At 41.9% G+C, this 13,000-nt stretch overlaps 1 protein-coding gene across 2 annotated transcripts in view; it reads right to left on the bottom strand.

Annotated features, from left to right (window-relative positions):
- Positions 1-13,000, bottom strand: part of PEX7 (peroxisomal biogenesis factor 7) — a 95,093-nt gene that overhangs the window by 76,375 nt on the left and 5,718 nt on the right. For both annotated transcript variants that reach the window (XM_046676785.1, XM_046676784.1), the window contains exons 2-3: positions 12,469-12,526; positions 11,261-11,411 (exon numbers count right to left, since the gene is read on the bottom strand). In XM_046676785.1, coding sequence (XP_046532741.1) covers positions 11,261-11,411; positions 12,469-12,526 — 209 coding nt within the window. The remainder of the gene's footprint in view (positions 1-11,260; positions 11,412-12,468; positions 12,527-13,000) is intronic.

Below are 13,000 nucleotides of genomic sequence, written 5' to 3' on the forward strand. Positions count from 1 at the left end.
TGAAAGACCTGTCAGAAGCAAAACCATCTTGTCTATGCTCACTGCAATATAAGAGACACTCAATAAACAGGAGTTAAAATAATTTAACCAATCAAGTTTATCTTCACAACCTGCATCTCTAAGTAGTTATGAAGAGCTGCTGTTTTCTTTTAGAGGATAACTGAACAAGTACAACTAAAAACTAACGTCATCAGCTCAGATCCACCGCCTCTACCCATTCCCAGCATGATGTAGGAGCTGAAACCTCACGACTTCTCATCTTTTAAAACTGCAAGAGCCCCAACAGGCTCAGAGAGAACCCAGCGCCAGTGAGGGCTAGAGACAGGAGGCAAGAAAGCTACTTCTGCTGCTGGCAGTGCTGCTGGCAGCTGTCTTCTCTGTCATACAACAAGGTGACAAGGTTAGGGCTCCAGGACAAATCTAAGGACAGGACACGTGGTGAGGCCAAAAACAGGGTAATGAAGGAAACAAAGGCAACTCAATCAATAAGTGCTTTATTTGTTGTACTTTATACAACAAATATTTGTTTAAGTATTTAGGACAGTTAAATATTTTTAAATATTAGGACATGGAAAGTAACAGTACAAACCAGGATATTGTGTTTAAAAAACAAAAACTATAGACCTAAGTACAAAAGGGTGCTGGGGTAGAAACTTCCGCTTGAGGCCCAGAAGAGAAGGATCCGAGCAGGGCCTTGAGGGCTGGCTAAAATGCCAGCACAGAAAGCAGAGATGACGACAGGGACCAGACACACCCCCAAGGACAGAAATGGGGACAGAGAGTACCCGAGGGGTTAAGACTAGTGAACACTGTGGATAACTCTGAGGCTTTGTGCCTGGGGACCACCAGTGACAGTGGAAGACTGGAGGAAGGAAGACAATGTGTAATTTTAGACTTACTGAGTCTGAGGCGACAGCAAGACAGTCAAGTGGAAACATCTTGTGGGAATAAGAGTTGGTATTAACCTTAAGCTCTGAAAAAAGTTCACAGCCAGAGGTATGTTTAGGAGACAGCCGAAAAGGGACAACTGGATCCCATCGTCCCAATCTCACTAACCTACTCAACAAATATTCGTTAAGCGCCTGCTATGCACAAGGCACGGGGAGGGAGCACAGTGTCAGACGAGACAGATAAAAGTCCCAGCCCTCGTGGATCTTATATGTTAGCAGGGAAGACAGGCTGTATATAAATAAACATATGATTTCAGGGTACGATTGAAAAAAACTACAAAGCGAAATAAAGCAAAGTAAGAAGACCACCCACAGCTAAAATATACAACTATATACTGGGGGGGATTTGGGGAGAAAAAGCAGAAAAAACAAAAAAAAAGATTGGCAACAGTTGTTAGCTCAGCTGCCAATCTTTAAAAAAAAAAAAAAAGAAGACCAGAAAACAGTGACAAGGATGGGGTCACTTCTCAGTGGTGGGCAGGGGACACCTCTGGGCAGAGACCTGAGGGCAGTGAAAGAGAATGCACATTTGAGAGGAAAGCCTTCCAGGGGAAGAAGAGGGAAGACCTCAACACAGGAGACACTTGTCATGTCTGAACAACAGCGAGGTCAAACAGTCACGAGGGACAAGATGGTAAAGGGCCATGGTTATGAGTTTGTCTACACTTTCTCTTGAGAGGCTACAACCATTAGCCTCTGGGAAGGAAGAGTCACAGCATCCTTCTAACTGCCCTCTCCATCAGTTCTTGCTCCTTCCAATCTATTATCCACAGCGCATAGTAAATAACCTTTACAAAACACAAATTATCGTCACTTCCCTGCAGAAAGCCCTTCAGTGGTTTCGTACTACATGGCTCCTGTAACTTTCCATCTTCACTCAACACTGAGATGTGTCCATGCTGCTGCTTATCACCCAAAACTATGCATGACTTAGGGATGCACACACAAGCAGTAAAACTAAAAGGAAACGCAAAGAAAATATAAATAGAAAATTCAGGATAGTGGTTACTCCAGAGGGAAGAAGGGATGAAAGAAAAACAGAGGGAGATGAGTAGAGTCAGAAAAAAGGAGATAGAGGAAGGGCAGAGTCGGTATCCAGGGCTCCAATGGTGCAGGTAAGTTTTATTTCTTAAGCAAGATGATGACTATACAAGTGTTTATTATACATTTTACATCTTACATGTATTTTACATGCATGAAATTCTTCATAGTAAATTTTTAAAAATCTCAATGTCTTTCCACTGATCTTAGCATAACAGCTAAAATGCTAACTGTTCCAGGCACACAGGCTCAGTCCTTCCCCTTCAAGCACGCACTCTCCTCTGCCACTGATCCTCTTCCTCTGGCCTCTCCACCTGGATAGCTAATTCCCTTCAGACCGAAGGATGCCCTCCTGTCCCTTCCCCAGACAAGATCCCCCTCTGCCTGCATGTTCACAGCACTTACCACACCATAAACTAGACACCCAGCAGCTTAGCCTCTCCCTCAGAGGGACAAGGGTCCTGCCTGACTTGCGCATCTTTCCAGGAAGCCTGGCACAGTCCCCTGCAGACAGGAGACCACGAAAGCTTGGGAAGGAGCGAAGGGACAGAGAACAAAGGTGAACAGAAAGCAGATCTCCTGGTGACCCACTCCTCCTCCTTCCCTATCCCCAAACCCCCGCCACTCCCACTCAAACAGTGGAAGTGGCAAATGGTCAAATTAAAGATAAAAAAGAAAAGAGAGAGATGCAGTTTTGCTTCAAAAGCAGGTCGTCTGAAGGCCTATCTTGTGAAGTTATTCTTGGTAGTGGTAAAGAAAATTAACTGAGAAACTGCAAAAAGAAAAAAGAAAACCACTCAACAATATTTTGTGCTGCTTTATGAAATCTGAACCTCATCAAAACCATAGCTTGAGAGGACAAATTTTATTATTGAAACCAATTCCCAAAGAGCTCGTTTTTAATCTACTGTGCAGTACTGCCCTTTTTAAGTTGGTCTATTTAATTAAAAATCATCAAATAAAAACTATGTCCGGGATGTTCACATTTCTCTGTATCAACATAAAGGAAAGGGACACTGACTTTTCATTACTGCATGATTAGAGAGAACGATTTCTTTCAATGTAAAACTCAGATAAAAACGTTTTCATTGTGGAAATTTAAAAATGTGCAAAAGAGTAGAGAAAACAGCATAAAAAATCCCCAGGTATCCATCACATACCTTCCAGAAGTATCAGCATGTTGCCCATCTCGTTTCGTCTGTCCCATTACTGACTGACTGACTGCCTGCCGTATTTTAACATCAGACCATTTCACTCATCAACACTTCAGCAGATGAGGACACTGCTCTTTTTTACACAAGCTCAAGGCCATTTTCACATCTCACAAGATTTACAACAGTTCCTTAATATCACTTAACACTTAGTTCATACTCCTATTTCCCTGATCGTCTCAAAAATGTCTTGTAACAGTTGGTTTGAATCAGGATCCAAACAAAATGCACATTTCACACTCGGCTGTTCCATCTCTCAAGTCTCTTCTCATCTTCCCATGACATGTATCTGCTGAAGAACCGAAGGGGATGGTGCTGTGGAACCTTCCAACTGTGGCTTTGGCTCATCGTTTCCTCACGGTGGTGTCTAACTTCTACCCGTCCTACTTCCTTTAAATTGGACGTTAGACCTGGAGGCTTGATGAGATTCAGCTCAATCTTCAGCTTCCTGTTGTATTAGGAGGTGTGTAATTTCTGGTTGACCCACTTTTAGTGACACCAAAACCGTTCAGAAGATGTGCTGATCTTAAATTAATGGCTTTAGCATCATGGATGATACTTCCTAGAGTCATTATTTCACTAGGGGCTACTAACTGGTGATTTTCTAATTCTGTTAATTCTTCTGCATTTATTAGCTAGAATTCTGTTATAAGAAATTTCCACATCAACTGTTTGATTACCTCACAATAAAATTCATATAGGAAAGGCAGGATAAACGCCTTGATTCCTTATCTTCATTTACCAATTTTCAGACTGAGGCAGTTGTCCTAGTAATCCTCAATGGTGACCAGCTGTTTTTTTCATCATACAACTCCATGTAATGAGTGAAAATGTACACACAAGTGTGTGTCTGTGTGTGTACAGTGTTTCAATCCACTGCTGTCACTCTTCCTGACATTCAAATTGTCCCATCACTGGCCAGTGAGAGCCTCTTCAGGCCATCTCTTCCAAACTTTGACGTGATCCCAGTGGCCTTTCACTGCTTTCTGACACTAGGTGATGTCTTGGATTCATCTCGTATGTTTCCTGCCCAGTCCTGGAATCGACTGTTTCTCCAAAGATCCCTGTTCCTTCTGGTGGGAAACAGCATTTGGAGGCCATAGTCTGGGCACTAGGGATGTTCACTGTAACTGAGTTGTCAATGCTTCTAGGTCTTTACAATCCAAAGAACTAGGAAACATGTACACTTTTAGAGAAAACTAAATCATGAGTCTATATGGATATTTCCCATTCAATTTTTTTTTCCTGCTTTTTTCTGCCCAAATCTCCCCAGTACATAGTTGTATATTTTACTTGCAGGTCCTTCTAGTTGTGGCATGTGGGATGCCGCCTCAACATGGCCTAATGAGTGGTGCCATGTCCGCGCCCAGGATCTGAACCCTGGGCCGCCAAAGCGGAGTGCACGAACTTAACCACTCGGCCATGGGGCCAGCCCCTTCCCGTTCAATTTTAAGATTAAATGTTTCCATTTAACATCTTTATTTTCATATCACTTTTCTCTTAACTTAAAACTTTTGGTTTCTAATGACATAATTACTGATTTGCTTTATCTTACAATAAACATAAGAGAGTTTCACAATAACAACATTGATTTTTCTGAACGTAGTTTAAAACTCCTTTGCAATTCTTTTTGTTTATCAGACATACCCCATTAGGTATGTACAGTCACAATACTGTTTTTAAAGTCACTAGGTTAATTTGTTTCTGTCTTTTTTTTTCAATTTTTAGCAATTGCTTTTTTTAAAATTTAAGTTGTGATTTTTAATTATGTAAAATATTTCAACTGCTCCAAGGTCAAAACTATAAGACAAGTTATATTTGGAGAAATCTTATGTCTATCCTTGTCCTCTCTCCCCCCACTCGCTTTAAAGGTAACCATTTTTATTAGCTTTCGAATTATCTTTCCATCGTTTCTTTTTGAAAAATTATAAAGTATATATTTAACATATTTAAATATATATATATGCTTGTATTCCTCCCTGTCTTACATAAAAGTAAATTCTACATCTATTTAAACCGCTCTGCCAATAATTTCACTTCATAGGATATTAGCTTGCAGCTAAACTAAAAATGATTTCTAGTTTCATATGATTTGAAATTATCAAATAAGATTGCATCATTCTCCTACATATGTTTCCTAAAAGATTCTAAACTAGGAGATATGGGGTTCTAACTCCTAGGTGAGACACACTCACCAACTTGCTATGGAGACACATGCAGTGCTTGAGGCCTGCATGGGGTACATGGCAGAGAAACGACAGCTATAGCAGCAGTGGGCATGCACGAAAGCCATTCTCTACCCAAACATATTCCATTGCAGTTTCCACCTATTTAAAACTATTATTTTCTCTTCTTTAAAAAAAAAACAGTTTCAAAGCTTTGAGGTTAAATGGACTCTGAGTGACCACTTTGCAAGGTAAATCAAATAACTCCTTTTATTGAGTAATTTTTTAAATCTACATTTTGAATCTACAACCCCCAAAATACTAGACACACATATTGAGGCCATCGGATTGAAGGCCTACTAAGCTAAGACAGTGACTTCAGAACACTGCTGCCCATTGGGATCATCTGGGAGCCTCTGACTAACACTACACCCGGCCCCAGTGCCCAGGCAGTGTGATCAGGATGAAGATGTTCACAAGCTCCCTCGGAGATTCTACTAAGTAGTAACGTTCGGGAACCACTGAGTTAAGACCAGCATTTTCTACTTTTTTTTCATTTCAAATACTAAAATTTCAAATACCTCAATTACAGTCTAGTCCTACCTAACATCTGAAAAAGTAGAGTGAGTGGAAAATGGCTAACACTTACACATCCTGTTTTCTGCCCACAGTGCGTGGCCCCAAATAATACAGTCAGTCCATGTCTCTCCTGAACGCTCGCAGCATGAAGTCCAACCCCAACCAGGCACTGAAGGCCCATGAGGAAGGCCCCTCACCACCTTCCTGCGTCGTCTCCCACCATCCCACTGTACCCTCCATGCTCCCGTCACACAAAGGACTTGTGGCTGCCTGGCCTTAGCATGCTCTCCCACAGACCGGCCCCTCTGCAGATGCTCTTTTCTACCAGAAATGCCCTCTCCCTTTGGGCTGCCTGGCAAACTCCTACTATTGCCCAAGACTCAGCTCAAACAGCATCTCTCTTGGTTCCCTCTTGTGTACATTTCAGACACTTCTTTTCGGCATTACCACATCATATTAAATGGTTTGCCTGCACGTCCCAGAACCACCACCAGAGACAAGCACCTGAGTCTTACTCATATTTGCATCTTCAGAGACTAGCATATGCCTGGCACATAACATGTGCTACCAGTACAGACAGATCTAGCTTTTTTAACACAAGTCCAAACTTTAAAAGACAAAAAAAGTGAATGCTTTGAAAACACAAAGATTGAAAAGTGGTAAGAGATATTACATCTTACCTGTAGTAAAATCCAAAAAGGGAGAATTGATTCAACTGACATATAATTAGAAACTATTTTTCTCTACAATCACAATTTTAGGGGAGAAAGTGTTAAATGGCTTATAGATTATAATAAAAATCTTACTGCACTAACTTAATCCAGAATGAATGGCTGAGCATAACTAAAGATGCAAAAGGAAATACATCAAGTTCAATTGTGTCCTGAAAGAAAGCTAGATCCCCTCGGTGACAAACCTGCTGTGTAGTTTTAAATGTAAATGCATTTTTAAGGGAAACAAACTGGTGTTAAATCCACGACTGGTTGTCATTCTGGATTATTATTTTTTATGGGCATCCATCATTATAAACTTTTCAGCTTCTATCATTATCAAAGGAGTAAATAATTACTTCTTTTTTTTTTTTTAAAGATTTTATTTTTCCTTTTTCTCCCCAAAGCCCCCAGAACATAGTTGTGCATTTTTCAGTTGTGGGTCATTCTAGTTGTGGCATGTGGGACGCCGCATCAGCATGGCCTGACAAGCAGTGCCATGTCCGCGCCGAGGATTCAAACAGGCGAAACCCTGTGCTGCCAAAGCAGAGCGTGCAAACTTAACCACTTGGCCACGTGGCCGGCCCCCGATTCTGTTTTTAAAGTTACACAGCACATCTTTACAATGAAATGTATAGTTAAATACATTTTCTCCACAACAAGATACTGATAGCACATACTTAGTTCAAAGATAAGTTTTTATAAGCAATGATCAAAAACTTTAAATAGATCAAATATCTTTCTAAAAAATCCAGCAAATTGATAAAGTATTTTTAAAAATTGTAACAAGCACACTGAAAACTAGATATTGAAATAAATATTAAATTGAGTCTATGTCATTTTTAAAGTCACTTTGAACCCACTCTCAATAGCACAGTGCTTTAAGTCATAAAGTAGAGGAACAAAATTCTCAGTTCACACTCTTTTTCTCCTCTGAACTGGTTAACTTTCCTCTTCTTCCACTCCTATTACATATTCAGCAGCAGGCTAAGCTAAAGGTATTTCATGGGGCTCCAAAGACAGAATGGCCTCTGCAGATGCCAGACAAGCAACACGGAGAAGACTGGATTCCTGCTTTGACACCAAGCTTAGAAGCCACACCCACAGACAACGTCCACAATTTTCTTTGTCTTCATTTCACCGAGACCTTCCTTCCTCAAGGCACACAATACGTCTAGGTCCTGGACTTCTTGCTTCAGTACCTACTCATCTGACTCTGAAAACTGACTGTTGGACATTTCTCAGACAGTCACCAAGTGGCGAAGTGGTAGCTGGAGGATGCCTAACTTGTTTCCTGTGTTCTAACCCTGTTCTAATAAGAGAAATAATAATAATAGCTCATACTTACTCAGCGCTGGCTCTGTTCTAAGCACTTGTAACAACCCTATGACACAGACGACTGCCATCCTCAGTTTGCAAATGAAGAAACTAAGTTTTAGGAAAAACGAGTAACTTGCCCAGGGTCACACAGCACATAAGTTATAAAGCCAGGATTCAACCCAAGGTTGACTGAAACCATGCTATTCATCCTTATTCTACACTCTCTCTCATAGGACAAAAACGACTCACTGTTTGCTATTCTTGAACACGTTAGAGGAAAAAAACAGGAATGAGTTATGCTCATTCACTTGTTAATCTATTCAACAAATATTCATTAGCTCCTCAAAACTCTCTTGTTTGACCTTAAGTCCTTTGAAGTGTTTCTGAGTATTTGGCATAAGAGAGATACTTTGAATAAATGCTGTATTTCTCTTAAATGAAAAATGCCAAATATTTGGTATTATAATCCTAAGCTTCAAGTTGAGAAGTTCTTTCTCTCAGTCTCACGGAGGACGGCTTCTATGAGTACCCTACGGTGCTCTATTCACCACCCCACTTGCAGTAGTGTGATTGCACTAACAACTGTGAGAACAACAAGAAGCAATGTGGTGGCAGATGTGTCTGTGACGGCTGGCTCCCTGAGAGCCAAGCCTGCTTTCCTCCTGGCTCACAGAACCCTAACTGTGTCCTTCAGAGACAGCTCTGCCCTTTCCTCGCCCTTGGCTGAACCCTGCTCAGGTGAGGCAGGAATGGTGGCTTGTTTCTTTCACAGGCGACAGGGTTTGGACTGGGCCGATGACGCTCTTCTGGCCACTGAGGTGTGAAGAAGCGTCTGTGCGCTGTGGAGCTTTGAAGAAGCTTCTTCTCACTCTTAGAAGGAGTCCCAAGACAGGGATACTCACTTCTTTTGCTCCTTACCTTGAAGGGTGATAAGATGATACTCAGAACTATAAGCAACATATGAAGAAACCCACTGAGGACAAAAGGTGGAAAGCAGGGAGAACTTGGGTATCTGATGGCACGGCCAACCCTGAATAATCAAGACAGGACCATCCCACCCCCACATACTGGGTTATGTGCAATAATCAACTCTGACTGTCAAATCCACTTTTAGCCGTATTTTCCATTACAGTAACAGCCAAGGCATCCTAACTGATACAAACACTTATCAAAAACTGCATTTGAAAAGAGAATAAGGAAGGACAACCTAGAATAATAGTCAGGAAAAAAAAAAAACCCACACAGTATGTCTTCAGTTCAAAAAATCCGGTTATGCAATTGTAGAATGACATAAACCTGGTTTAACAGCAGTTCAAATAATAAAGATCAAGATGCTTTACTAGCAGACTCGAAGCAATTCAACACTGTGACACGGCTGAGGAACACAGGATGATATGAGAACCAGAGGTTCCAGATTATGGTGGCAAAGTCTTATAAAGCTCAGTACCGATCACCACATTTCTGGAATAAATTAGGTATACAGCATCAAAAGTCATGAAAGACAGAAGAGTGCGTGAAGGAGCTTACCCGGAGGGGAAAGATAGACCGCGTAACATGAAGACAGGCTAAAGGAGTTAGAAAGGCACAGTCTGGAAGAGGGAAGACTAAAAGGGGCACGATGGCTCTTGTTGAGGGTTCTCCTAGAAACGAGCATGACCCTCATCTCACCAGTGCAGAGAAAGGCATTAGAAGCAATAGTTGGTTGATATGGAAGGTAGGTTTGAGCTTAAAAGAGCAAACTTTTTTAACCATTAGAGCAACCTAAAAGTCAGATAAGTTATCTCAGGAGATAGTGACATTCACTTTCCCTGAGTGAAGTAAAGACTGAGTGACCATCATCAGGAAAATTCTAGAATAGTAATTCCCAGAGAGTAGTACATAGACCACTAGTTGTACAAGAGATGATTTTAACTGTTATATACATTTTATTTTATTCATTATATACTTACTCCAACATACACTAAAAGCTAATAAATGTACATACTAAGTTAGCCATCAATCCCATGGCTTCATGAATATAACTGTTTTAGGATAAGTAAAATAATAAAGTTCATTTAAAGAAAAACATTAAATCAGTATATCCCATTTAACATAATTGGATATACTATTTTATGATCTGTTAGGTAAAGCCCAAAAATGTACAAAGATAAGCAACACAAGGCACTAAAGATTTAAGAAAAAGAAAAAAAAAACTTTTGAGAGGAAAAACATTAAAACAAACAAAAAAGGAAAACATTAATTATAAATGGTATAAGAAAACAGCAAAATCATGAAGGTACCACAAAAGCATCTGAATTTCGGACATGCTGATCTGTGGGGATTCTTGCGTTGAACATCATGAAACTGAAGTCCTCCTTTCCCAAAGTCGCCTCAGTATTCAGTGATTCTACGAAACATGGTCATCTATGACTACATTTATTCAAGGAGGCTTCACAATAAGATCGAGGGACTAAAATTTTCCACTCCACTCTTAGAAACATTGATTTTCAATGGCTATAGCTATAAAATCATGTCCGGAATCTCACATAACCATTCTTTTATCACAAAAGACTAAGGTTCTTGCATCTAATACGCATTTCCTGAAGGCCTTCTAGGGGCCAGGCACTGTGGCAGACACAAACTCGAAAGTAAACGTGCAAGTTTTCATTTGAAGGATCTATTGCTACTTTGAGGAAAACTTTAAAACATTTAAGGTCAAACACCAAAAGAGAATGTCTTCCCCATCACGTTCATTAAAATACATATGTATGTGAGTTAACAATGAAGGCCAAACTACTTTCTGTGCTACCCATAGACACACACACAATATCCAGACAGACGAACCAGATTTAGATTTAAAATTTCTTCAGTAAGCCCTGCCTCAGATTCAGTACGAGATGCTCTTGCTCCAATATATTCTGAAAACCCTTAGGAATCTTACTGAAGCCCTCCAGGCGACCTTGTGCAGTCTCTGAGAAAAGTCCGCTCACCTCTGTCTTAAGACTGGGCAGGGCAGGCACACCCTACAGTGTGAAGACAGCGGGGCCCTCTGGAGGAGATGCAGCAGTGTGCTCAGGACTGGAGGCGCTTCACTGACTCATGAGAAGCCTGACCTTTTCCTGCTTCCCAGCTCCCCAGGCCAAGAGGCGTCTTATGTTGAGTAATCAAATAATAAGTGACATCTACCACGTACAAGAAACACTAAAGCTCAAACTTCTTGTCCCCTAAAGACACTTCCCCATGTTTCCATCCCCAAATGGATTTCACCCAGAGAAAAACAAGCAGCCCAGAGAGCTCCTTCCCACCTCCTGAGTGTGTTCCTTGTAGACTTGCAGCGGCCCTGCGGCTTTGGCGGTGTCCCAGAGCTGCAGCGAGCCATCGCCACTACAGGTGACCAGGACGTGTTCATTGTTCTCACTCCAGGTCACATCAAACAAACCGTCGTTCCACTCAAAGCTACGCCAGGAAAATTAAGACAAAAAATCTAGTTATACAGGCAGCTGAACATAAAATTAAAACCATAATTTTACATTTTTTTTTCAAGTTTACCACATATTTTAACACACATTATCTCACATGGTGTCCACAACTATGGGAGGTAGGCAGAGCAGGCACTTGACAGGTGCAGACGTAAGTTCAGAGCCCAGGTCACCCAGCTGGAAAACTGCAGAGCTAGACTGAACTAGTTCTCCCAAACAGACTGGGGGTTACCAGAGGGGAAAGGGGTGGCGGGAGGGCGAAAGGGGGTAGGGGCACATGGGTATGGTGATAGCCACATACGCCTCAAGGCTAGACTAGTAGTGGGCAGCACGATGTAGTCTATACAGAAACTGATCAATAGTAATGTACACCTGAAAACACACAATGTTATAAGCCAGCATCACCTCAATCAAATAATTTATAAATAAATAAAATAAAATTAGTTCCCCCAACTAGAAATACGGCACTATTTACAGGAGGGCATGCTGCCACTAATGCTAAATTAGTATTCAGACCAATCATTTCAACTTTTCCCACAAATCTTTCCCCTGAGGCACGAGCAGGTAGTTGTTGTCTGACGGGATTTCCTTTTCCTGCTCCACCACTGACCACCCTGATGGAGGTGTCAGTGAGTCCAGCAGTCACGCAGACAAGACAAGTGTGGAAAGAAGACAGGGAACGCGGGCCAGACAAGCCACAGGACGGAGACTTAGCTCCTGATGGGTGGAGCTGAACTGCGTCAAGAAGACAGCAAAGACAGGAACGCCACCCAGACACTAACGCGTGCGCTCTTTCTCATGTTTAAGTTTTATGATGTATAAATGGACACTGAGGGACAAGAGCTTTAGCAGAAAAGTGACGTAATCACAACTTAGTGGCAAAAATAACTTCTACGCTATGGAAATGCTGAAGTTTCTTTTATATTGCAAATTTAAAAATCTTTCATTGATCAAAACGATTTAAAACCTAATTCTATTAAGGCTTTAAGAACAACAGAGAAGACACCTAAGTTTAATAATTAGAGCCACCTTACCTTCTGAAAACCCTAAGCCCAGATTCATTTTGATCCAATATTAGCAGGGTTCCACAGCCTAAGGAGACAAAAAATCGAGGTCATGCTGTCGAACCTGCAGGCGGCCGTCTAAGGTCAAGGGGGGATCAAGCACTGAGTAGCCATTTTACTACACAAATTTCTCCCTACGGTTATCGAGACCACGTACACAAAGTGACAGGACTGTGCTCTCCATTTCTGTCTATACTGTGCTTCAATCATTACAATCAAAATCAGGTTCCCGAGACCACAGGGGAGGACGTGGTCGGTGTCCGGAGACCACGGGCGAGGACGTGGTCAGTGTCCCGAGACCACGGGGGAGGACGTGGTCGGTGCCCCGAGACCACAGGGGAGGACGTGGTCGGTGTCCGGAGACCACGGGGGAGGACGTGGTCAGGTTCCCGAGACCACGGGGGAGGACGTGGTCGGTGTCCGGAGACCACGGGCGAGGACGTGGTCGGTGTCCCGAGACCACGGGGGAGGACGTGGTCGGTGTCCGGAGACCACGGGGGAG

This window comes from Equus quagga, chromosome 11 (genome assembly GCF_021613505.1).
Source record: "Equus quagga isolate Etosha38 chromosome 11, UCLA_HA_Equagga_1.0, whole genome shotgun sequence".
In the NCBI taxonomy this organism is placed as follows: domain Eukaryota; kingdom Metazoa; phylum Chordata; class Mammalia; order Perissodactyla; family Equidae; genus Equus; species Equus quagga.